The sequence below is a fragment of the Syzygium oleosum genome, unplaced genomic scaffold, assembly GCF_021117445.2.
Source record: "Syzygium oleosum isolate NSW1041296 unplaced genomic scaffold, Sole_v2.1 Sole_v2.32, whole genome shotgun sequence".
Classification (NCBI taxonomy): domain Eukaryota; kingdom Viridiplantae; phylum Streptophyta; class Magnoliopsida; order Myrtales; family Myrtaceae; genus Syzygium; species Syzygium oleosum.
The window spans coordinates 2,284,967-2,311,323 of record NW_026607516.1 but is presented as its reverse complement, the minus strand read 5'-3'; the positions used below and the strand labels follow the sequence as shown (position 1 = coordinate 2,311,323).

Genomic DNA, 26,357 nt, shown 5'->3' with positions numbered 1-26,357 from the left:
TACCCAATCCGACCTGACCCGACACATATTGTTAAAAGACTTCAATATTGAATCCAATTTAGAACAAATTAATTGTTATAAATTTTTTTTAAATGTATATTGCTAAAACACTGTGGACAATTTTTAAAACTTTAAAAAAAAATTTGATTTTATTATAATATTTATAATTTTTTCTTTTTTTTTTCTTTTTCCAACGTGACCAAGCAACGACTCGCCGATGACTAGGAACCCAACCGGCCAACGACCGGCGGTGACCAGCGATGATCGATGATTGGCCGATGCACCCTTGTCGGATTTCTAGAAAAAAGGAAAAGAAAGAAAAAAATTAAAAAATTAAGTGAAAAATCAGAAAATTAAAAAGAATTAAAAAATGACTTGTCTATTTATGACTCAAATAACTAACCCATTTATGACACGTTTAAGACCCTTAAATTATTAATTAATTCATTTACGATCCATTTAAAACTCATTAAATTATTAAGCATATGCATTTATTAACAAGTTTACGTTTAACTAGTTTCTACTGAATCGGGTTCTTTTTATTCGCGCCTTAAACAATTTCTAAGCATTTCATTGTTGTTAAGAGTAATCATCTAAAATTTCTATTCTCGATAGAAAGAATGTAAATACGCTTTCACAGAATCTACACAAAATTTCTTTTATTAATAATATTTTAATATTTTTTCTTTTTTCTTTTTTTTTTTCTTTCTATCCTTCCTTCTTTGGCTGCGCCGCGCCGCACCGCTACAGGTCGTATGCCGCGTCTGTCACGCCCTAGCCGCCGCGCTTCGCCGCTACCGCTTGCCGCGACTGATTTCCGCCGGCCGACTCGCTGTGTCGCGACTACGGGCGCCGGCCACTGAGCCTGGCGCAGGCCGACTGCCGTGGGTCGCGACGGCGAGGTCGATTGGTGATTGACCAGCAACCCTTGCCAGATTCCTAGAAAAAAAAAAGGAAAAGAAAGAAAAAAAATTAAAAATTAAAAAATTATGAAAAATCAGAAAATTAAAAGAATTAAAAAAATGACTTGTCTATTTATGACTCAAATAACTAACCCATTTATGACACATTTAAGACCCCTTAAATTATTAATTAATTCATTTATGATCCATTTAAGACTCATTAAATTATTAAGTAACCTCTTTATGACCATTTTAAGCTCGTTTTTAAAACTTAAGCAATCAATTTATGACCAGCACCATTTTATACAGGTTAATATATGGGTTCTATACCCATTTTGCCAACTCCAAACACGGGATACCAATTTGGAATTTTTAGTAGTATTAGCTCCATTCAAAGGGAGTCCAAGTCACCCATAGAAGCACAGAAATCCATCTATCTATCTACAACCACACATCGAATTAAACTTGGGGACTCTGAAAAGTTTGAATGCTCTCCTGCGGCCCTAGCTAAGTTGTAACTAGATCTCTAGGGATGGAGGATTGTGGATTTTTATCAAAAGTTTTAATTAGCAGAAAATAAAGTGGGCTCGAATATGAAGTTTGATCTATATAGGTTACTTGCGAGATTGGTAGGATCATAGAGTTGCTTTTATTGCAACAAAAAGTCAATTCCTGAATTTCATAGTTTCCATCCCTTGAGAGGTGAAATGTGTAAGTGTCAATATCAGCAGAGCATTAGATGCTGTCGCCACTGCTCGTAAGTCATAAGCGCCGCCCTTCCTTGGGAATACCTAGAGCACCGTTCCGCCATATTTAATCATCGGCGATCGATATTGTATCCACAAGTTATTTCCTTTGCAATCAATCGGCGCGCCAATTTTTATACTCCGATCGACTTGTTGGTTTACCAACGCTGGACTAATACAATCCAACGGGGATTGGCTACGATTGCCACCATCAGTATCTTTACTAGGAAAATCCGTTTGACGAATGATGAAATAGGTAGACATCTGATTGTTCTTTCATGCAAATATTTACTCGAATACATTTTTTGAAGTATGGAAAACATGTAATCGTCTGAATTTTAAATTAAAATGCGATAAAGATAAGATAAGAAAACTTTCGAATTCGTGACGGATGAATGCAACCCTTTTATGGGAACTTTAGAATTAAGGGATGATCGATTCCCACCCAGGAATTGAAAGCCAAACCAGAGGGATCGATTCCCGATTTCCGGAACCGGGAACCGAATCGGACCAAACCGACCGGTACGATTCCAGGTGGGCCAATGGAACCGGTTGCATGTTCAGTGTTTTTTTCTTAAGCATATAGTCCATAATTCTTTGTAGGATTTTTGTGAGAAGGATGTTAAACCTCTCATGGGAATTTGTATGGGTTAACAGAAAATGAGTACAGGCCCATTGCAAGGTCTATCAAAACGACCCCATTCAGTGCAAAATTGATTTCAATGCTTCGCAACGAGCTCATGGATAAATGAAAATGATAAACTATAGATATAGACAAGATGCAGTCCCATATAAAAGCATTAATCTGTAAGAAATTTCAAAAAAAAAAAAATTTTGGTCTGATTTAGGTAGTCTGAATGGGCAGTTCCACACATAAAACTGGAAGCCTGACCGAAAATCACCGATTCTAATTTTTTAAACTTGGAACAGAACTGATGCCCTCAGAACCACCCGGAACAAGCCAATTCGGTATTGTCCAGGCGGTTCCTTCCAAACACCCCTTATTTAGAATGGACCCTACCACCAAGAAAAGAAATCCTTGAGCGTGGGCTGAGTTCATCACACATACGGGCTCAAGGTCTAATTTGAGACGATGACTCTTGAGTACTTGCAAGAAGTATTCACAAGTTAGAGCCCTACTCATCTGCTCCTGTAGTCATGCATAGGCTCACCAACAAGAAAGTGGCTTCAAGGTACGCCTAGAGAGAGATTTACTTACAAAAGGTCAACTCAATCTAGTTGCTCGCTTTTGTGGTTCATCGTTTTCAAGGCATAAGTGGAGTGACTATGAAACTAACGTGTCAGTGTCCACCTTTGCAATCTAAAAATGAAACATCCGAGACCACCAAGAGGACGAGCGTTTGTTGAAATCTTTCCAGTGTTGAGCCTCCCCCATCTCCACTTGTCTAGTCACCTTCTCGTTTCTTTCGAGGAGCGCTTGGAGTTCAGGAGGTTCATAAGGAGGTGGCAACGAGCACGGAAGCGCATCGCCAGGGGACATCACCATGGAATCGTCCATGAACTTCCTGATCGAGCCGCCAAATGGGCATGCCATCTCTTCCGAGCACAGCTCGACCGCCCCCGGTGGCACCTTCGTCTCGAACTTCAGGAGCTTCGAGTACTCGCTGAGTAAGTGGAACATGTAGTCGTACACGTACTTCATTTTCACGCTCTCGGCGACGAATCTGCTTCCACTCTCTCCGATCCTCCGTGCCTGCTTAGGGTGTTCGTTTCCCCATTCCACAGCAAACTTGATATCTCTACACTTCTTGTGGGGCCTAATGGGCCAGTAATGGTCCATGGGGATCAGTCCTCTTGAGAAGATATCATAGTACTCCGGCTTTACCAGCAAAGTCATGGCATCGCATGCCAGAACATACTTCTGACTGACCGACCAAGCGATTCCTTCAATGTAGATATTATACCTGCACCATGTTTAGTTCATGCAAGTAAATTTAGTTTATGACAAAGCCATACGATGCGATCTGGAATACCGACTACTAATTTACAAAGAGAGCGGGAGAGGATTTGTAAGACAAACGAAACGGGGAATTGTTACTGGCTTACCTATGAGTGCATTGATCTTCTAGATTCGAATGCTTAAATCCTTCGGCCATTTCGCGACCCCAATCCTGGAAATGGAAATCGCAAGCACATCAAGTTTCACATTTTAGTGCAGTAACTTTACTATCTGATCCAAGTAACAATAGGTAGCACGGACCAAATCAAATAAGGATCAGTTATCATTAATGATGTCAAGAGTTCACAAAGTGCTTTGCTTTTCCATTTTTACCTGGTCATACAAGCGAGCTTTCCAATCGATTTTTTTGCTGTCATTGCACTGGAGGAGCTCACCCCTGCTTCGAGACGTAGTAGGGTTGCCTTTCCAATAAGCATAGGGCTCTCTATCCTTCCATGGGATCATCTCTGCCTTCTCTTTTATGGCTGATAATGTGCTTTCCCATGGCTTTACGTTCACTTCAGGCCTACCACATAAAACGTGCTTGCATGAGACACTTCCCACTTTTTACATGATGCTTTTCCGGAAGAGAGAGCATTAAAAGACGCAAAAAGGTTGCTCAATGGAAGTGCTTTCGCAAATTCCCTCCGAACTGGATAGCGACCCGACCTTCGTTGGCCAAACAGTTGAGAAAGAAACAATTTGGTGTGGTGAGTTCTATGCATTATGTGAAATCGTGCATTAGGAGCTTCTTATGCCGCACTCATCCACCGAATCTGCTAAGACATGGGCTAAACTTAGCTCGAACAGCCGACGGTTTAGCTGGTAAAAAATGCTCTCATTTCTCGGCACTATGATAAAAAATTAAAGCTGCTGTAACGCAAAAGAAGCGAGTTATTACCAACCCCAGAAGGACCAATCAGGGAACGGAATGTCGAACGCCGTGTGGTGTCCACAATAATGAAATAGTGGCGGAATCTTGGTGGCTTTCGAGCCCTTGTAATCTTGCTTCTTGATTGCCGGTCGGTCTTCGCATTGGAACATCAGTTCCAAATCTGGCAACTTACCGGGATACAACCTCAGGAGCTGCACGATCCCCCAGAATGTGAACTCTTCTCTCGTTTGGTATGCAGGCCCGAACTTGTCCAGATAGACTTTCCCCTTGTGAACCACTATCCTAAAATGCGCAGTACTCTTAATACTCTCCAACATCTCCCTCGTGATTCCTGAGGCCTTCCAAGGCCGGAGATCCTCGTGGATCCACCGGAAGTACTCGGGACATACCTCGGCGTGTATGTTCTCGGTCTCGTGTTTCAAGGGATAATCCAAGGGGCATGTTTGCTTCGTGGTTGCATTTGGGCACTTGAGTGGGAACTCGATTTTCGCAGATGATTGGGCAGAGCTTTCGTTGGTGGTAGCTTTGGAAATTGAAGCATTTGGAAAAGTAAAAGTAGGCTACAAACCACAAAAAAATAAGAAAAGTAATACCAAGGTTAATTCATGGATATGAGATTAGCTGATTTGTGAGATTTACAAAAAAGAATCTCAGTATCTGCGTAACATTAGCATATCTATGGCGGACACAAAATTAAGACAAGATGAAACATTAGCATATTTGGTCATGGGCCATAGCATCATCATCCTCTTAATCACGGCAAGGCGTGTTTGTTTAGCACAAAGTAATTCTGTCTTGATTGTTATTAGAGAGAAAAGTTACGCAGAACAAACAAGAAACAGAGTAGATTACTAGAATTAGCATGTGGAAGTCGAGCCATAATGAAACAGGCTCCCCGTTTCCAGTTACTTTCTCAAAACAGTTCCCTTAGCTCTAGCTTTCTACAAATTACTTCCTATCACACGATAACAGACTGACATAAAATACAAATCATAACATATCAACGTGAACCCAGAAAACTAATGGTCTGCAACATATTAACCTGGGTTTTTGGAGATGATTGGGCAGAGCTGTCATTGGTGGTAGTTTCGGAAATTGAAGCGCCTGGAAAAGTAAAAGTAGGCTACAAACCACCCACAAATCAAGAAAAGGAATACCAAGGTTAATTCATGGATATGAGGTTAGCTGATATGTGAGAATTACAAAGTCATGAAAAAGAGTCTCTGTGTCTGCGAAACATTAGCATATCTATGGCCGACAAAAAATTAAGACAAAAGATGAAACATGAAAAAAGAAAATACCGAGATTAATGCATCGAGAGGAAATGACTGATATGCAAGCAACCCACGATGTTATTTGGTCATGGGCCATAGCAGCATCATCATCCTCTAAATCACGGCAAAGCGTGTTTGTTAAGGACAAAGTAATTCTGTCTTTATTGTTATTAGAGAGAAAAGTTACGCAGAACAAACAAGAAGCAGAGTAGATTACTAGAATTAGCATGTGGAAGTCGAGCCATAATGAAACAGGCTCCCCGTTTCTGGGTACTTTCTAAAAACAGTTCCCTTAGCTCTAGCTTTCTGCAAATTTCTCCCTTTCACATGATAACGAACTGAGATAAAATACAAATTATAACATATCAACCCGAACCCAGAAAACTAATGGTCTGCAACTATTTAAGAGATGCCACGGAACAAGAAAAATCAATCTTTTCTTCTGAGAAGCTACCGTTCACCCCCTTTCGTTTCATGATTCGATGATTCAGAACAGTTCATGCGCTGTTCATTTAGCGGCAAAGGCAATACGCGAGACACTCGTAAAAGCGGAAAACTAAGTTGCAGGGAATCAAAAGGGGAGGCACGAGATGAAGAGAGACTCACGATATCTATCCAAGAGAGGAACACTCCAGAGACGACGACGACCGTGAAGAGAACGAAAACAGTGGCCGAAGCCCACGTCTTCGCCGGCCTCCAAGCTTTGGCGCCATAGCATCCATGAGAGCTCTCCTCTTCCATGGACGACCAGCTCGCTCACAATTCAGCAGCAGCCCGTTTGAGTCCCGAATGACAGAGATGTCACACGAATTACCGTTATCGTTACCATCATATTATTATATCAGCTGAAGAGCATGGAAAATTCTAGCGATACCCTTTTGTCCGGCTTGCTAACTGTCACCACCAGGGCTGGAGAAATTTCCCAAGAAGATGCACAAAAGGCGTTCAACTGAAGCCACATGAACGGAGGAAACGAAAGAAATGGAAATTGGAAAGGCAAAAAGAGGGGCTGTGTGGGGCGAAGAATCGTGGGTATATTCTGACTTTTCTTGGAGTCCATAGACTATCTTCCCCACCCGGGGGCTCGCAGGATTTGAATGGTCTCTATGGAGTTGGCAATTCAGTGAAGGTAAGATCTCGTTGGGGAATTTTTTACTAGATATCGACGATAGATTATTGCTTCCAGACGAGCTCGCAGGGGACCAATCTGGACCGTCTGTGGAGGACGTGGATGGGTTGTGACAATAACCTATGCAGCAGTAGCACTGGCTTCGTGGCCGAGTCATTGACATTACTGTCTGTTCCCCCTAACATTATGATCAAACGACACATCCCCAGGAAAGAGAGAGAGAGAGAGAGCAATGAGAAACGACATGCATCAGCGACGACTTTGGGGTTCGAATCGTGCGTTCCTCGGCGTTCTGTGCATTTTCCGTTAGAATATTTCCAAGTTTGAATGGTAAAATTGATAAAACAAAGGGTTAAGCCCCAATAGATAACCCTTATCGTGTAATTGTTTAATTCCTCTTTGGCGGTTTCTAGGAATCCTGTGCGGACTGGGCCACACTCAATCCCGCTCGGACATACTATATTAGATGTATCCGACCGCTGGGACCGTCACGCGCGACTTTTAAAATTACAATTGGTTCTCCCGTCAAATCGACGAAACCCAAAAAAATCCAGGGATTCGACCATTTCGAATAGGAGAGATGTAATTCCACGAAGGTGCACGGCTCATTTAATTTCGTGACTCGACCTGACGGGGTTCAAAGATGAGACCAATCTGGTGAAAATTTCCAAACTTTAGGTCACATCGGATCCCGGGCATTGGACGAGCAATCGGGGTAAGGACGAACGCCCGAACAGAGACGGCACGTCAGGAAAGCGAAATGGGCGCAATAATGCGCCCCAAATTCGCCTTCGATCAGCGGCCTCAAAAGTCCTCGTTAGGCTATTGGGCACGTTCTTCCAATGCGATTTGAATGGACCCGAGGGTCAAAATCTAGTTATGTGCACCCCGCAACAAGGTCGAACCTCATTGGTCAATCTGGGGACCAATAAGCAAATTGGTGCCACTACGATGCACCTTTCATTTCATTTCATTTCGTTCTATTATTTTCCGGGTCTGATCTTTTCATCCAGAAAAAGGGGGTTCCCCTTTAGCAAATCGTCTGCGCAAGCATGCCAAATCCATCCTCCTATAATTGGGTACCATTAGAATTAGGAACTTCAAATGAACAGCGAACTCGGATGTTCCGCTCGTTGGGTCGCGCGCGATCTTTGGTACTCGCACACCATGTGGGTTTCGGCGACTGAGTATCCCGACAGCACTCATTAAGCGGATTGAGACTTCCGCCGCTCTATTATTTTAGATAGTTAGGTGGCGAAACAGTTAGGCATCAAAGTTTTCTATGGAGGAAATTCTCTAGTCCCGTGCAATCCTCCCCCTCCCCCCCCCCTCTATCTCTTCGTGGCTACCTAAACGTCTATTCCCGTGCTCGTCTACCCTCCGTTCCTCATCAACTCCCCTGGACATGTATATACATGGACAAGATCGTTCGATATTATCGAAACAAGCTGCAAAGTCAAAGTCTTCGTGTTAGCTTACGACTCTTGGATCTTGTTCATAAGTTGAGAAAATCAACGTATTCGTTTCCGCTGTATTAAAGTACTCCACTATTCTGTATTTCATATTTTATTACTTTGTTCTTTTTTTATTCTTTCATTTTCTTTTATTGTCTTTCTTATTATATCTTTTGTATTCACCCACGTCAGGCAAGAACAAAGACGAATACTGTCAGGTGGCGAAGCACTTTTCAGCTACTTTCTAACGCTATTTGCTAATTAGCAGTAAAGCGTGGCTAAGGAATCTTTTGCCCTAGTTCTCTTGTCATCGAGCATTCTGATTCTTTGGAGGACGACGACGACAACGACAAAGCCGACTTGCCATATGAAAACTAGAGAATTAGAGAGTTATTTTATGCATCCCACTTCACCATCAGAGTTACTTGCATATGAGATGAATGAATAGCTGAGGGCAAAACCTTTTTTAGCAGTTCTATGGGAATCCAGATCAATCAGAGAGCGAGTTAAACGCTTGACCTCTGCCTTTCAGTAAATCAATGTGTTTCTGTCAATGTTCTGATTAACTGGAGAGAGTTGATAATGAGTTGGAAACTTAAGAGAAATTCTCCTACAAAAATGTATAGTAAAAGGAAAATGAGATGATAACCAAAGGAAGGACACCACGTGTGATCATTGACAGCAAACTAGCTCGAGATAGTAAAGGCCTCATGATTGAAAGGTTTCAACTGCCAATTGATAAAAGGGGTTGTATCTTTTAAAGCCTTCGAAGCTAACCTGTAAGACTGAGCTCCTTCCTGCAAAAGAAGGAAAAAGGGGGGAAAGCCACATCAATGTCAAAATGAGAGTAAACAAACTGTCAGCTTTGCTTTCCACTTCATCGTGGAAGAAATTGTTCTTTTTAATATTAGAGAGTTCTACACTTAGGTTCATGATCCATTCACAGACTTAACAAGGTGAAGAAGCTGATAACAACTGATTAACAGCTAAATGTCTGTTGGACAAAGCGGCTACTTCCTATTCTGTTTTTCGACCCTCTAAACTCCCATTGACATGCCTGCTATCAAATGGACCTTTGGCGGTAAGATGAAGAGTTGCGTAGCTATTTGGCTAAGGAGTTTCACCTTGTATTCTAGATAAGTAGTCTCATTGCATGGCTTGTTGGCTGCACCCTCATGCTTGAGTGACAAGAAAATCTCCAATACCCGCCACCTGAGAGAAGAAGACGACCAATATTGACAATAATTTTTGTACTACTGTAGTCAAAAACTGCTAGACATAGTTTGCACTTACTTGCACAGAGATGACTCGGTAGATGGATAGCATGCCCCTTTGGCAGAGGTACCTTGTTTCCTTCCCGTGGTTCCAAGAATAACCTCATGCAACCCAGACTTGTTCCAACATAATGAATATCTGAAAATGAATGCTTATTGTGTGATAAAAGATCTAGCAGATGTGAGTTATTTCAGCTTAAAAAAGAAGGGCATTGAACTGACCCGCATGTTAGAGTTGCAGCAGCATTCTCACAATGCTGGAATTCCACAGGCGGTATTGGGCCGACCAAGAACAATGGCTGCTAAGAGGATGATAAAATTTTAGTCGTCCCCACTCAATATTAATTTGCCGATAAACACTAAATAAGCACAAACCTTGTTCAATCGGAAGGGACTTAATTGCTCTAGTGGAAAGCATAATATTCTTTCATATAGAGCATGCTGCAGCTTATTCTGCACCAAAATCTCTTCAGGATTATGTGGAGACTGTCCAACTATCACAGAAGACAGGTAAACTGGTTCGAGGAAGTAGGAAAGCAAAGAACCTGAAGGGAGAGAAATGAGAACGCTACCAAGTAAAAGCAGTCATTATACCTAATGGTCAATCTATGTAGAACAATGACATCATGAAACGACATATGGAAGCCCAAGAAAAGAGGAAACTATAAAAAAAGTAGCAGGAGGTTGATTATGTTTCATTATGCTACAAGCGGCCAGCCGTAGCTTCCGATGATTCATAGACAGAAGGAACAAACCTTGAACACCAACAATGTTCCATCTTGCTATCTTATCTGAGCAAGAGACTGACAATGTAGTATCACCACGTCCAGGCTTTCTCTGAACAGAGGCAATGATTGGTAAGTCATCTCCTGGAAACATGAACAAATTTATGGAGAGACAGAGAGAGAATTAATGAGGAGAATTGATTCCAAAGCTACATCACTTGTCAAAGAAAAGTTACATGATGTCATTTTCTCACAAGCTATTGTGCGATAAACTTGTAAATTGCTAGTGTTTAAAGTTCACTTCTCAATTCAACACTTCGAACAACAGAAAAAAAATAACTAATGATCCGCGTTGTCAACACATGAATTTGCAGAGAAAGGTACACATATAAGAATTCTTTTAGCAATTTACTAAAATGACAACCAGGGAAAACCAAAATGTAAGAATTCTTTTCCTTTTTGGTCCACTCTAATTTGATCCTACGTCTTATACCGGCTCCCTCTTAACCCCCCACAAAAATGCAGCATACACACACAGGATCATTTTGTGTTCATTTGTAGCTAAAATATAAACTTTGTGGATCTCAGCATCAAATGTCACATGTAATAGAATCGCAATGAACAAAAATCTTTCCGGCACATTAGAAAACCAGAGCAAGATGCCGCATGAGAATGAATCGTCCAGATAATTCACTAACAGGAGGGACCCAAAAAGAATAGAAGATCCTAGAAATATTAATCAGCCAAGGAGCTTAAATCTGCCATTACCATGTTTCCTCAACATATCCTCTGCAACCCTTCCTTCTGTGTCTTTCACCATTGATGGCACCTCGACTTCATTTTCTTCTATCATTGCAGCTATTTTATGAGGCAACGGGGAGGAGGGAGAAGCGACTCCACCTACGTATGCGACGGAAAGGTTTATAAGCATATAAACTCAACTGCATTGTTGACTGTTGAGGTGATGAATTGTCCAAAAACATAGTCAATGAAGTGTTTCATGACTGACAGAAAAAAAAAAAGAGTCCTAGCACCATAACATAGTAAGGAACATAATGAGCTATTTCCAGGAATTACATGGCAACTGTGATATGTACAGATGTAATTGCCAACCCACCCTCATTCTGTACTTCCCCTCGTCGTGGCCTTCTATGATCGGCTCGAGCGGGGATTTACAATCACGAACATCGTTTCCATCATTACCATAAGACATTTTAAGTCGTTGGATCTCAGCATACAAGTACCTGAGTCGAACCAAACTCAAGTCGCTATAAATCATCGACAAACGAAAATGCAATAAAAAAAGTGAGAACCATCAAATTGGCAGTCCACAGTGCTTTCGGTGGCAAAAGCAAACCAGCGATGAACACGACCTCATCAGAGCTCTCCGCGCGATGATTTCAGCATGAGAATCGTTCACGACGTCGCCGCGGAGGCTCCGCAAAGATCGCCCGATGCACTTCGTCCCCGTTCCGAGCGAAACCACTTCCAGTTCTGAGAGAGAGATTCACGAGACGAAACGGAATCATGCTCGATGCTATCAGAACCAACAAACGAATCGAAGCAACAGACTCGAGCTCGATAGAGAGGAGAACCTCGAGAAGGAGAGGAGAAGAGGAAGGCGGCGAGGACGGTGACCTCGCGCCCCTGAGGCTTCCCTTTCTTCGGCAGAGCGCGGTATCGAGCTAGGACCTTCTCGGAGGCTCTCTCCGCGAAGGCGGAGCCGCCGCTCGCCGGAGCGGACGGAGCGCTCGCTTCGCCGGGCGAGCTCATCGGCAGGCTTCCGCTTCAGCTCACCGGAAGGCGAGAGCCTGACAGCGAATTTTCAGCACACGATGAAACGACGGGGAACGACGGGGAAGCGCTGGTTCTCCTCGTGCGGACGCTGCTTTGAAGTAATGGGCCGGTTTTGCTCTACAACTTGGGCCCAAAACCAGTGAAATTCATGGGCCATTAGCCCATAAATAGATCTAAATGGACCTATGAGATCCACACCCTTCACAAGTAGGCCCACAACTTAGCGCCGTGCTTTTCCCGTCCTCCGATTTGGGTTAATACCACGAAAAATCCCATATTAATACACTTATGATAAATTTACCCAAAATTAATTTTTTTGACCATAAAAAACACCAAACTAGTACCTCTATGACAAATTTATTTGAAACTAATTTTTTGACCGCCAAAAATCTCAAACCTGTATATTTGTGACAAATTTACCCTCCGTTGGTTTGCGTTAAATTGGTTAATGCCTCGAAAAATCAAAAACCGATACACATGTGACAAACGGAGGATAATACCCAAAACCGATACATCCGTCAACTCCCGCAAGTCAATTAACAAAACAATTTAACAATAAAATTTAACGGAAACTAACGAAGAGTAAATTTATCACAGGTATATCAGTTTGGGGTTTTTCGTGGTATTAACCCCTTCGATTTCGAGACTCTGATCGAAGGATTACAAATTATGAACACGATCTTCACGCAAACTTAATGAAAAAAAATTTAAAAAAAAAGTGTAATGTCCGTACTCGAAACTCACCGATCAAAAATATGACACGACCCAACAAGTTATATCTGACGTGCTTAAACCCTCGTAAAAAGCTGCAAAACCCGATTGATTGAAGTCAACTCAAAGTTTAAGGGGCAAGAGCTCAATCCAGCTCGAGCTCGATAGTCGGTTTAACATGCTCAATCTCAAGCTCGATATTATTAATTACGACGACGAAGGGGAGATGGTGTCTCCAATTAAAAGCAATCGCGTCCGGACACCTGGCATCGGTTAAAGCTTAGCAAATGGGCAATCGTCGGGCCTAATTGTAAAGCACGTCTCACGTCTTTATTCCAAAAGAAAGACACCTCGTAAATGGGAAAAATTATTCAAAAAGTCCTAAATTTATTGCACTTTTGCCAATTCAATCCTAAAACTTTCTATTTTGCCAATTGAATCGTAAATCTTTTCGCGTTTTACTAATTGAGTCCATCCGGGCAATTTTTACCGGAATTCGATGACATGGACGCTGACAATCCTACGTTATACGATCGCGCTAACGTGGATAATTTATAATAATATTTTAATATTGTTTAAGAGTATTCACCGTCCTTTCCAATGCCGCCCATGGAGCCACCAAGCACCACGCCAAGCACCGCCATCCTCTACACTGAAAAATAATCTCATTATTGCACTTTAGCCACCGTGAGATCGTCGTCGTTGCATGTTTGGCTTTGATTCGGATGTTGGATTCCAAGTTGCTTTGGATGTAAACACTATTAGGAAATTGCTCGCCACATGTTTGATGGAATGCTTAAAGTGAACTCATGTAGATTTGACCGCTCCTCCCATCAATCTCGAAGCCAAAATGAAACCCTAGAATGGACAATCTCAAGCAAGAACTGCTTAAGAAATGCCAAACCGTCGTCAAAGAAAGCGGTAGCTGACGCATCTTCAAATTTTGATTTCAGAAACATGCGTTTGGTAACGCAATTTCATTTTTTTATTTCTGAAATAAATTTTGATTTCAGAAATAGGCTTTGAAAAGAAATGAAAAGTAAAAATTTTCTACTTTTTTTATTTCAGAAACAAAAATGAAAAATAAAAATTCTTCTTATCGCTCGCCCTCGTTACTAACCGGTCACCCACCCGCCGCCGCTCACCAGCCGTCCGCCGCCTACCACCATACGCCGACCGCCATATCCCATCGCCTGCCGTTTGCCGCCTCCCACTCACCCTTAGCCCGCCGTCTCCTGCCACTGGCCACCATGGGCCGCCACCCACCTCCCATAGCCGCTAGGGGTGTCAATGGGTCAGGTCGGGTCTGGTTTTCATGATACCCGACCCGATCCGATCCAAAATAATGAACATATGTGTTTGGCCCGACCCGAAACAAGACCCAAACAAGATATAACTGCACGATTGGGACGGGTCAAGTCGGGTCGGGTTTCGTGTTTGAGATTTTTAATTGACTTCGTCAATTCCTCCATGCCTGCGCCGTTAAGCGCCACGGCTTCCACACCTGGGACTCCGTCTCCTTGGAAGTCCAATCCCAGAGCTCCCTCCCCCTCATCACCCCCGACAGCTGTCGTCTTCAGTACCTTGATCTCAAGCGCCGCTTCTCCCCCCATCCCTCCCCTGACGCCACCCTCCACGACGACGCCGCCGCCGCCGCCCCCTCCTCCTCCGACGACAAAGTGGTCCATATCCCCTGGCTTGAAGAGCTCCAGAAGCTACGCGTCGCCGAGCTCTAGCAGGAGGTCCAACGCCATGACGGATCTATTCCGTAAATCTCTACCTCTCGGTCTCTACAGTATTTCCTTTCCTTTTCTCAAAGACCAAATTTTAAAAAAAAAATCATCGTCGAGATGAAAATGAATACCAGATCTGAGAAGAAAAGTTTTATTCTTTTCGTTTTTGTGTTTTTTTTTGTTGTTGTTTCGGCACAAAGGTCCTTGCAGTTGAAGGTGAAGAAATTGGAAGAAGAGAGGGAAGAGAGCTTGAGGGAGAAGCATCATAAACCAGATTCCAAAGGCGATAGATCAGTTAAAGACAAAAAGGACATCGGGGAGGAGTCGGGCCGGCTAGAGGCTCTTGCAAGAGAAGGATCTTCTGGTCAAGGCAGAGAGGCTTTGGCTCGAGCTCGAGGGAGGAGACGTCGCAACGAGCTTGGGCAAAAACAGGGTTGAGAGCTTGAAGGGCAAGAGCATCCTGGAAGGCGAACTGATTGCAGATCCGGAGCTCTTGGCGAGCTTCACAAAGAAGTTGGAGGAAGAGATGGTTCCGCGGGTGGTCTGGATTGCGAGACCGGAGGTCAGGCGCTTGAGAGTGCAATTGCGCCGTTGCACGACCGAAGGTCAGAATGACAACCTCTTCCTCCTCCATTTGTTCAAACGGCAAATCAGCTCACATCCACATAAAATCCCAGATCAAATCCCAAAAACCATCGAGAGAGAGATTCTGAAGCAGGTGATCGTGCTAAGGAAAAGAAGCCCACATGAGAAGCTAAGAAGAAGAAGCAGAAGCAGAAGCAAAGACGAGGTTGATGGTTAAGAAGAAGGAGGAAGAGGAGGAGGAGGAGGAGGAGAATAAGGCTGCGCATGACAACGATTACTATGCCAAGCATTCGCTCGAAATGATTCTTTTATTCTATGCCTGGAATTGATTCTAAGCATTTTAAGGCGTTTGTTAACGGCCCAAAATTCCATCCCGAATAGAAAAAGAACGTAAATGCGTTTAGTAGCCAGCAAAATTTCTTTTTATTAATAATATTTTTAAATATTTTAATATTTCTTTCTTTTTTTTTTCTTTTTTTCTTTTCCTCCTTCTTGGCCATAGCACCTGCTTGACCATGACCGTAAAATATTTTTTATTAATGATATTTTTATTAAAAGTATTTTTTCTTTTTTTTGGCCATGGCCTAGTCGCCGGCCATGACCGGTAAAATATTTTTTTATTAAAAATATATATATATTTTTTTTTTGCCATGGCCGGTAAAATATTTTTTTTATTAATAATATTTTTTATTAAAATATTTTTATTAAAAATATACATTTTTATTTTTTGGGCCATGGCCTGGTCGCCGGCCATGGCCGATAAAATATTTTTTAATTAATAATATTTTTTATTAAAAATATATATTTTTATTTTTTTGCCATGGCTCGCTCGCCGGCCATGCGGTAAAACATTTTTTTATTAAATTTTTTTTATTAAAAATATATTTTTCTTTGTTTTGGCCATGGCACGATCGACCATGGCCTGTAAAATATTTTTTTATTAATAATATTTTTATTAAAATATTTTTATTAAAAATATACATTTTTATTTTTTTGGGCCATGGCCTGGTCGCTGGCCATGGCCGGTAAAATATTTTTTTATTAATAATATTTTTTATTAAAATATTTTTATTAAAAATATATATTATTTCTTTTTTTGCCATGGCCTAGTCACCGGCCATGGCAGGTAAAATATTTTTTTATTAATAATATTTTTTTCTTTTTTATGGCCATGGCCGGCAAAATATTTTTATTAATAATATTTTTATTAAAATATTTTATTCTCGTCGGATCCGCGAGGGCGGTTCTCGGCCGGACATTAGAAGCTAAATTAAAAACCAAGAAAAGGAAGAAGAAAAAAAATTGATTCTCAAAATTGTTCCGAAATCAAGAAGCTACTTTTTTATTCTCGATTCTACTCCAAATCGATTAAGAACAATTTTGACAAAATTGAGCCAAATCAAAAAATTAAACAAACGCATTTCTGTTCCCAAACTGATTCTGGGAACAAAAGAACAGAATCAAAGACTGTTTGGCAAGTTGTCATGCGCAGCCTAAATAGTTTCGGAGGAAGACACTTGTCTGAACGAAAGAAGAAGATAGGGTTTCAGGTGGGCTTGGGTGCAAGAAGAACAAGCGGTTTTTGTTTGTTTCGGGTGGACTTGTTTCGGGTAGATCCAAAACAAGATAAGGTTTTGTTTTTACTGTTACCCAAACAAGTTAAGGCCCAACCCGACCCAATACGAAAATTTCCTGTTTGGTTCGGGTCGGGTCGGGTTAGATCCTGTTTGATCGGGTTCTTTTGACACCCCTAATAGCCGCCCATCGTCTGCCGCCTCTCACCGTCCATCGGCCACTGTTTGCTGCTGCCTGCCTCCCGCCGCTGGCTGCCTTCCACACCATTCGCCATCTGCTATAGATCGTCGCCCGCCTCCTGCAGCCATCCTCCGCTCGCCTCCCGCCCGCTGCCCTCCTCCCATTGCCATTCGTCGTCCGCCACCCGCCGCCCGCCCGTCGTCCACTTGCCGACCACCAGGGAGAGAAAAATTTTGTGCCATTATCAAAAAAAAATTTGTTTCGGGAACACAAATTTTGTATCGTTATCAAATGCGTATTTTTCTCAAAAACTCATCCATAGAATAAAAATAGAAAAATTTATTTCTCGCCAGAAATTGATTTCTGAAATATAATGATTGTCATTCGTGCCCTAAGCTTGTCAAAGCGTTTTTCTAGCCCTCCTTAGCATTGCAGAGTTTTGCATTATGTTATTTTAAACAAAGAAACAGAAGTAAAAGATCATTTGAGTTGCAGGGATTACTCGTCATCCGTCCAAATCCTAAACGTACTTCTAATAGCTACAGTGGGAGTGGGGTGGTTAAAGAGAAATATCATTACCCTTACCCAGCTTTGATGTTCGATGTAATCAGTTGCTTTCTAGTGTAGCATGTCCCAACTAGGCCCGTCAAATGGGCGGATTGGGTCAAAAATGGTTCGGCTCAAATTGACCCATTTTATGTAATACGATTTTAGCGACAACTCAAGCCAACTCGAACCCAACCCATATCACTAAAAAACACATCCATATCCATACCAAAACATTTAACCTACTTTAAACTCTTCATGTGAATATGTTACCTAGATAGATTTTTTTATCCAATTAAAAAAATAAATTAACTCAATAAAATTTGTTAGTGAATAAAAGAAAAAACATAAAAACCTAAAGATTGAAATGCATGTAAAGAACTAGAAAAGTAAGCATGTGTTGTGACGAAATATATGCTTTGTTGATCCAAGTCAATTTAACCTTCTTTTTTCGCCAAATCAAAGTATCTCTTAAACTTATAATTGGTGGAAGTAATAAATATGATACTTGAAAATTGAGACCAATATTGGAACATAAAAATAATAAAGTTTGGAGCTTCATATCCAAATTTATGCCTGCGGATCCCAACTGATTTGTAACCTGTGTGAGACAATTGATATGCTCTGCCGCAAAATCTTTATCGGATAATTTCATATTAAATAACTTCTTCAGCAAAAATATATGATTTGATGTGAACAGCTTCTCATATATATATTCGTTAGAATATCCATGGCTTCTTTTGCTGTTTTGCTTTCGCGATGTGGTACCCTGTCTTTTTCGTCAGCCCTAGACGAATCGCACCTATTGCCATTCAATCAAGAATTTTCCATCCCGATTCTGTTGTTGTTCCACTTCCGCGAGTTCGGGTTTCCAACCCTCAAGTGGTACATAGAGATCTTTTGGATAAAGATAGTCCTCGATTTGAAGTTTCCATCATTCGAAATCCTATCCGTCGAACTTATTGATTATGATTTTATCTTCTACCATATTGTTTGCTTTCAATCAAACATCACTGAGAAAGCCAACCAAGCTCTGATATCAGTTGTTGGGAATAGCACACCAATTCCGGAAAAATAACACAAGCAAACAATCTCCCAAGCGGAATATAATAATAAAATAATATAATCGAAAGAACACACCAGAAAATTTGTTATCGAAGTTCACCCAAACCTGGGCTATGTCTCCGTGCAGAGGCACCTTGGAAATCCACTAGACTTCAAAGAAAGTAGGAATACAAAGATGATCTTCTCTCAAGATCGGAGCGCAAAGAGATTGAGAATATTCACAAAGAAAAACTCACTTTTTCTTCTCTTTTCTTTTCTCTCTATTTTCTTCTCAACATCTAACGGCTTGCATTTATCAATAGCTAATATATAAAGTGTAGCTTTTAACCTAAAAGTAAAATTAATATAAAAGATAAAAAAAGCCCTTAATAGTAATATTTGGCTTCATCTGCCAACATGATATCATCATATTACTGTCAATATTCAGACTCTGACTTCACTCAAGTTTGATTATTCTCAACTTGACTGTTTTACTTCCGCATTAAATTGTCTAGAGTTTTTAAAATCACTTATTCACCTCATCTGGGTGATATTGCTAGCTACAACAAAGATGATATATCCAAGACCACCAATAGGATGAGCGTTTCTCGAAATCTTTCCAGTGTTGGGCCTCCTCCATCTCCACTTGTCTAGTCACATTCTCTTTTCTTTTGAGGAGCGCTTTGAGTTCAAGAGGTTCATAAGGAGGTGGCAATGAGCATGGAAGTGCATCGCTAGGGGACATCACCATGGACTCGTCCATGAACTTCCTGATCGAGCCACCGAACGGGCACGCCATCACTTCGGAACACAACTCGACTGCCCCCGGAGGCACCTTCGTCTTGAACTTCAGAAGCTTCGAGTACTCGCTGAGTAAGTGGAACATGTAGTCGTATACGTACTTCATTTTCACGCTCTCGGCGACAAATCTGCTTCCGTTCTCTCCGATGCTCTGTGCCTGCGTAGGGTGTTCGTTTCCCCATTCCACCGCAAACTTGATATCTCTACACTTCTTGTGGGGCCTAATGGGCCAGTAATGGTCCATGGGGATCAGTCCTCTTGAGAAGATATCATAGTACTCCGGCGTTACCAGCAAAGTCATGGCGTCGCATGCCAGAACGTACTTCTGACTGACCGACCAAGCGATTCCTTCAATGTAGATATTATACCTGCACCATGTTTAGTTCATGCAAGCAAATTTAGTTTATGACTAAGCCATACGATGCGATCTGGAATACCGACTACTAATTTACAAAGAGAGCGGGAGAGGATTTGTAAGACAAACGAAACAGGGAATTGTTACTGGCTTACCTATGAGTGCATTGATCTTCTAGATTTGAATGCTTAAATCCTTCGGCCATTTCGTGACCCCAATCCTGGAAAAGGAAATCACAAGCACATCAAGTTTCACATTTTAGTGCAGTAACTTTACTATCTGATCCAAGTAACAATAGGTAGCACTGACCAAATCAAATAAGGATCATTTATCATTAATGATTTCAAGAGTTCACAAAGTGCTTTGCTTTTCCATTTTTACCTGGTCATACAAGCGAGCTTTCCAATCGATTTTTTTGCTGTCATTGCACTTGAGGAGCTCACCCCTGCTTCGAGACGTAGTAGGGTTGCCTTTCCAATAAGCATAGGGCTCTCTATCCTTCCATGGGATCATCTCTGCCTTCTCTTTTACGGCTGATAATGTGCTTTCCCATGGCTTTACGTTCACTTCAGGCCTACCACATAAAACGTGCTTGTATGAGACACTTCCGACTTCGTACATGATGCTTTTCTGGAAGAGAGAGCATTAAAAGATGCAAAAAGGTTGCTCGGTGGAACTGCTTTCGCAAATTCCCTCTAAACTAAATAGTAAGGCTATGCAACCGGATTGTTCTATCCGAGAACCGGACCAGATCAACCCCCCTAAAATCGGTCCAGTTCTAGTTTCTGTTGGAACGGGTCCGGTTCCTGATTCCGAGCAAAGAACCACCATGAACCAAACCGAATTTTGAATCGGTTTCATAAAGCCTAAAAAACCTAAACTTTTCTCTTCACTTCTTTTTATCTATCTCTCTGTTTTTCTCTGTTCTCTTCAACCTCACTCAGACACTTCATGACTCTCCCCTCCTTCTCGCTTACCCGCGGCTCGCCCTTACTCATTCCTTACTCACCTTCGCTCACTCACCCTCATTCATCTTTTTTTGAACTATTTTGTTGCTCATATTATTTTCCTGTAAAAAAATGAAACCAAATAAAGGAATAAAAAAAACATGTTCTCGAGTAAATCCTGGTACTGGACTGAAAAAACATTACAAGTTTCAAGTTGCAAAAATTGGAAACCGATTTTTAACATAGGTTCCAGGTTTTAGGTCTCGAGCATATCCACCTTGAAAATAATCACCTTTACTAGATAGAGACCCGATCTTCGTTGGCTAAACAGTTGAGAATGAACCAATTTGGTGTGGTGAGTTCTATGCATTGAGTGAATCATGCATTTAGAGCTTATTATGCTGCACTCATCCACCGAATCTACTAAGACACGGGCTAAACTTAGCTCGAACAACCAATGGTTTAGCTAGTAAAACATGCTCTCATTTCTTAGCACTATGATAAAAACAAAATTAAAGAAGCTGCAACGCAAAAGGAGTGAGTTATTACCAACCCCAGAAGGACCAATCAGGGAACGGAATGTCGAACGCCGTGTGGTGTCCACAATAATGAAATAGTGGTGGAATCTTGGTGGCTTTCGAGCCCTTGTAATCGTTCTTCTTGATTGCCGGTTGGTCTTCGCATTGGAACATCAATTCCAAATCTGGCAACTTGCCGGGATACAACCTCAGGAGCTGCACTATCCCCCAGAATGTGAACTCTTCTCTCGTTTGGTATGCAGGCCTGAACTTGTCCAGATAGACTTTCCCCTTGTGAACCACTATCCTAAAATGTGCAGTACTCTTGATGCTCTCCAACATCTCCCTCGTGATTCCTGTGGCCTTCCAAGGCTGGAGATCCTCATGGATCCACCGGAAGTACTCGGGACATACCTCGGCTTGTATGTTCTTAGTCTCGTGTTTCAAGGGATAATCCAAGGGGCATGTTTGCTTCACGGTTGCATTCGCGCACTCGACTGGGAACTCGATTTTCGGAGATGATTGGGCAGAGCTGTCATTGGTGGTAGTCTTGGAAATTGAAGCACCTGGAAAAGTAAAAGTAGGCTACAAACCACCAAAAAATAAGAAAAGGAATACCAAGGTTAATTCATGGATATGAGATTAGCTGATATGTGAGATTTACAAAGTCATGAAAAAGAATCTCAGTATCGAGATTTACAAAAATTAAGACAAAAGATGAAACATGAAAACAGAAAATATCGAGATCAATGCATCGAGAGGAAATGATTGATGCAAGGAAGACACGTGTTATATGGTCATGGGTCATAAGTTAGGGGTATGCAAAACGGACCACCCAAACCGAAAATCACCCGGACCAACCGACTGGTTTAGTCCAGTTTCCAGGAGTATTGGTCTGGTTCCCGATTCATAAAAGTGGAACCGGTGTCCGAGCGGTCTGGTTTCCGGTTCCAAAGGGGAACTGGATCAATTACATATACTTTTTTTATTTTTTAAATTTCCTAAAAAAAATTAGTAAAATGTGAACTAAATCCTAAGTAAACTTCATTGACATAAATTAGTAAAATGTGAACAAAACCTTAAGTGAATTTCATTAACAAAAATTCATTGACAAAAATTAGTAAAATGTGAAGTAAGCCCTAAATGATCAGTTTCATTAAATCGGACCGAAACCAAAACTGGACCGGACCGGTGGTCCGGTCGGGGAACCGATCATCCCTAGCCATAGCATCATCATACTCTTGATCACGGCAAAGCGTGTTTCTTAAGGACAAAGTAATTCTGTTTTGATGTTATTAGAGAGAAAAGTTATGCAGAACAAATAAGAAATAGAGTAGACTACTAGAATTAACATGTGGAAGTCAAGCCATAATGAAACAGGCTCCCCGTACTTTCTAAAAACAGTTCCCTTAGCTCTAGCTTTCTGCAAATATCTTCCGTTCACACTATAACAAACTGACATAAAATACAAATTATAACATATGAACCTGAACCCAGAAAACTAATGATGATCTGCAACAATTTTAGAGATGCTACAGAACAAGAAAAATCAATATGTTTTTCTGAGAAGCTACCATTCACTCCCTTTTGTTTCATGATTCGATGATTCAGAACAGTTCATGCTATTCATTTAGTGGCAAAGGCAATATGCGAGACACGTGTAAAAGTGATAAACAAGTTGCAGAGAATTAAAGGGGAGGCACGAGAGGAAGAGACTCACAATATCCATCCAAGAGATGAAGACTCCAGAGAGAACAAAAACTGCGAAGAGAATGAAAAGAGTAGGCCATGTCCTCACCGCTCTACAAGTTTTTGTGCCACAACATCCATGAGAGCTCTCCTTTCCCATGGATGACCAGCTCACTCTTCAGCAGCAACTCGTTAAGTCTTGAATGACAGAGATATAATACAAATTACTGTTATCATTATCATCATCATTATATCAGTGAAGCATGGAAAATTCTAATTATCCAAGAGATGCACAAGAGGCATTCAGTTAAAGCCACATGAATGGAGGAAACAAAAGAAACGGAAATTAAAAAGAATAAGGATATGGGAGAAGAATCCTGGGTATTCTCCGACTCTTCTGGAGTCTAGAGATTCACCGGACTCAGAGGATTGGAGTAGTCGTCGGAGTTGGCTAATATCAACTTAAGGCTCCGTTTATTTTATTTGAAAAAAATTCATGAAATCATTTTTTAAGAAAAATGATAATATTTTTTGGTGTTTAGCTAAAATCTAAAAAAGAACCGGAAAATATTTCCGTCACTTGGAAAGGACGCTATTCAATGGACCCGAACTCGAGTGCGAGAGATCCGGACACTGGCACTAAGGTCTTGAGCCTGGGGACCCGCGCCTCAACGTCCATGGACTTAGGCTTTGGCGCGGGGAATTTGAGCAAGGGCACTAGGTCCCAAGCTAGGACTCGAAGGACCCAAACAGACCTCTCTCGACTCGGGCGTCGGGGACACAGGCAAAGGCACCAAGCTGAGAGTCCATCGAGGCCTAGTATTTGTGGACCCTGGCCGGGCATTGGGACCTCCAAGGACTTGGGCCCAGCCTCAATGGACTCGAGCTCGAGTGCGGGGGATCTAGGCACAGGCGCAGGCATAGGCACAGGAATCCCGAGCTTGGCTTTTGTAGACCCGAGGGTCGGAGACTCAGGCACGGGCATCGGGGTCCCAAGTTTCAGCCTCAATGGACCCGAGCTCAGGCATGGGGGACAGGCACATGCACTGGGATCCTAGGCCCGAACTTTGGGAACCCGGGCCCAGGTGCTGGAGACTTGAGCATAGGCACTAGGGTTGTGGACTCGGCCTTAATGGACCCGGGTCAGGGCACCCGGTCCTAGATGCCGTTCTCAAGCGTAAAATTTATGGTCCAAGTACTGATATTTAGTTATATTTTGACGAATGATATGTGATTTTTTATAGAGAAAATAATTTTTTGAAATTTAAGCATAAATTTTCCATTGATCTGAAAAACATTTTTCATTAACTCATTTTTTTCAAAAAATCTAAATGCCGGAGTATAAAGAAAATATTTTTCAGAGCAGAACAAACATAGCCTAAATTATTGATTCAAGACGACATCACGGATGGGTTGCGACAATAACCTATGTGCAATAGCGGAGACTCCAATGAAGACTTGACTGGCTTGGGGCGAGTCATTGACATTACCGTCGTCCCTATATCACGATAAAAACACACGTCCCCAGAAAGAGACAGAGAGTCGACCAAAAAGACAAAAAGAAAGAGACAGTGAGAGAGACCAATAAGAAACGACATGCATCAGCGACGAGGTTGGGGTTTGAATCATGCGTTCCTCGGTTGGCAGATTACAAGATTGGGTTATATAGTGGACAGACTCCTGCAGCAACAAGGTTACAGAGCAATTAATACGTAATTTCCAGATAATCAAGTAAGGCAGCAGAAGGAAAAGGACTTGAGAAAGGAAGTCCCATCTAGTGCTAGATCTCTCGTAAGCCGGGTTTTAGAGTTAGTCAATCCCACGGTTGGTTTCGCTCTCTTGAAACATTCATTCCTTATAACAACAATTCAGCATCTAAAACCTTGTTCTTGTTGTTGCCGCCAGACTAGTACAAACCCTCTTGTCCGAACTAGCTGTCCTCGCACCAATCATACGATATCCGCTATTATTACCTATGATAATCATCTTCGAAATGATAGAAGTGAAAACAACGTAATCTCCAATCGAAGAATACGGGATTATTTATTGAGTTTAGTAAATAGAATGTCGGATAAAACCAATGTATTTGTCCTATAAGAGGAGGTAAGACCGCCAAAATATAACAGATTTTGAAACCATAGTTTCGATCAGAATATTTCAAGTTTGAACGGAAAGTGAAAAACAAAGGGTTAGTTCTAATAGATAAGACTTTGCAAAACAATATCCTTATCATGAAATCTTTAATTATTCTTAGCGGATTCTAGGACGAATGCCCGAACAAGGTGGGCACGTCGAGAAAGCGAAATGTGATTCAATGTCAATATCCCGCTTGTCGAGATGCGTACAGTTTTAAGGATTATGCATGACGTGGATTTCGATGGAGAGTGTCCGGCCAACACTTGTCAAGTGACCAGCACCCCCCTTTTCTAGTATATGGATGGGTAGGTCGTTAAATAGCTAGACATCAAAGTTTGTACGTGCGTAGACAAGATCATTGATATTATCGACATAAGCTGCAAAGTCGAGTCTTCACATAGCTTGCGATTAGAAGTGTCAAAATGAGGCATTGACCATTTTTTATTTATATATTTGAGGTCGAGTTATAAATGGAATGGTAGACATTTAAAGGGTTGGGTTAAAATGGGCAAAAGGACACTATAAGTGCCATAACCTTGTGTACGGAGATCACTTTGGTGCATATAACTTTTTTCGGATCACTTTGGTGCCAAGTCGGAGGAAAACGATCACTTAAGTGTCATAAGTTTTTTTAGATCACTTCGATCTAAAATTTTGAAAAACGATCACTTAAGTGCTAAAATTTTTTAAAAACGATCATTTAAGTGCTAAAATTTTTGAAAACGATCACTTAAGTGCCAATCTCCGGCAAGCCTCCGCGAGCCACGTCGCCTCAGAAATTAATAAAAAAATGCCACGTCGATTTCAGACGAAAAATTGTGTACAAGACCGGAGTTGGCACTTAAGTGATCGTTTTCAAAAATTTTAGCACTTAAGTGATCGTTTTTCAAAAATTTTAGCACTAAAGTGATCCAAAAAAAACTTATGGCACCAAAGTGAGCGCCGTACATAAGTTATGGCACTTGTAGTGTTCTTTTGCCGATTAAAATGAATTCAACATACTGAAATCCAAGTGGAACATAAATGAATTCTCTAGAAAGACATTTATGACTCATTTAAAAGACTTGAACTCATAAATGGGTTCACCAGCTCCCCACCGTCACCTTCATCGATCGCAAGCCCCTTCTCGACTACTTCTCGACTACCTCCAGGGCAACATCTCCTCTTCCGTCGCCATCCAGCTCTTTCCCTCCTCCTCTCCTCGCTGTCCCCTCCGACGCCGCCACCCTCACCTTCTCCGTCAAGCTGAGGATGAGGCAGAGGAGGATGCAGCGGAGGTTGATGCGATGGCCCTGATCCGGCCGGTCACATTCCTGATTTCACTAACCACCACCATGCCGAGAAGGCCGCACCACCACCATCAACAAAAATCGTCGGCCCG

The 26,357-nt window shown here is 41.7% G+C and overlaps 3 protein-coding genes and 1 long non-coding RNA gene across 8 annotated transcripts; 1 reads left to right on the top strand and 3 right to left on the bottom strand.

Annotated features, from left to right (window-relative positions):
- Positions 1-2,813: 2,813 nt before the first annotated feature.
- Positions 2,814-6,971, bottom strand: LOC115691742 (uncharacterized). 2 transcript variants are annotated; one of them, XM_056304626.1, is made up of 6 exons: positions 6,384-6,958; positions 5,546-5,626; positions 4,510-5,063; positions 3,942-4,134; positions 3,716-3,780; positions 2,814-3,573 (listed from the first exon to the last, which is right to left on the bottom strand). In XM_056304626.1, exons 1-6 carry the CDS (start codon positions 6,516-6,518, stop codon positions 2,970-2,972), a joined length of 1,632 nt encoding a protein of 543 aa, XP_056160601.1. In that variant the 5' UTR covers positions 6,519-6,958; the 3' UTR covers positions 2,814-2,969. The 2 variants fall into 2 exon arrangements, with proteins under 2 accessions (XP_056160601.1, XP_056160602.1); XM_056304627.1 differs by lacking the exon at positions 5,546-5,626 and having other exon boundaries at positions 6,384-6,971.
- A 1,895-nt stretch (positions 6,972-8,866) lies between these two features.
- On the bottom strand, positions 8,867-12,218 carry LOC115691745 (tRNA-specific adenosine deaminase TAD1-like). 4 transcript variants are annotated; one of them, XM_030618459.2, is made up of 10 exons: positions 11,955-12,218; positions 11,733-11,853; positions 11,437-11,603; positions 11,128-11,259; positions 10,390-10,503; positions 10,010-10,179; positions 9,857-9,936; positions 9,654-9,773; positions 9,485-9,572; positions 8,867-9,157 (listed from the first exon to the last, which is right to left on the bottom strand). In XM_030618459.2, exons 1-10 carry the CDS (start codon positions 12,130-12,132, stop codon positions 9,047-9,049), a joined length of 1,281 nt encoding a protein of 426 aa, XP_030474319.1. In that variant the 5' UTR covers positions 12,133-12,218; the 3' UTR covers positions 8,867-9,046. The 4 variants fall into 4 exon arrangements, with proteins under 4 accessions (XP_030474319.1, XP_056160605.1, XP_030474320.1 ...); XM_056304630.1 differs by having other exon boundaries at positions 9,654-9,751; XM_030618460.2 differs by having other exon boundaries at positions 9,857-9,933.
- A 2,660-nt stretch (positions 12,219-14,878) lies between these two features.
- Positions 14,879-15,409, top strand: LOC130135420 (uncharacterized). Its single transcript, XR_008814816.1, has 2 exons — positions 14,879-15,205; positions 15,278-15,409. It is a non-coding gene; the product is annotated as an uncharacterized LOC130135420 (long non-coding RNA).
- A 3,662-nt stretch (positions 15,410-19,071) lies between these two features.
- On the bottom strand, positions 19,072-23,825 carry LOC115691743 (uncharacterized). Its single transcript, XM_056304381.1, has 5 exons — positions 23,691-23,825; positions 21,183-21,736; positions 20,068-20,260; positions 19,842-19,906; positions 19,072-19,699 (listed from the first exon to the last, which is right to left on the bottom strand). Exons 1-5 carry the CDS (start codon positions 23,823-23,825, stop codon positions 19,087-19,089), a joined length of 1,560 nt encoding a protein of 519 aa, XP_056160356.1. The 3' UTR covers positions 19,072-19,086.
- Positions 23,826-26,357: the final 2,532 nt, after the last annotated feature.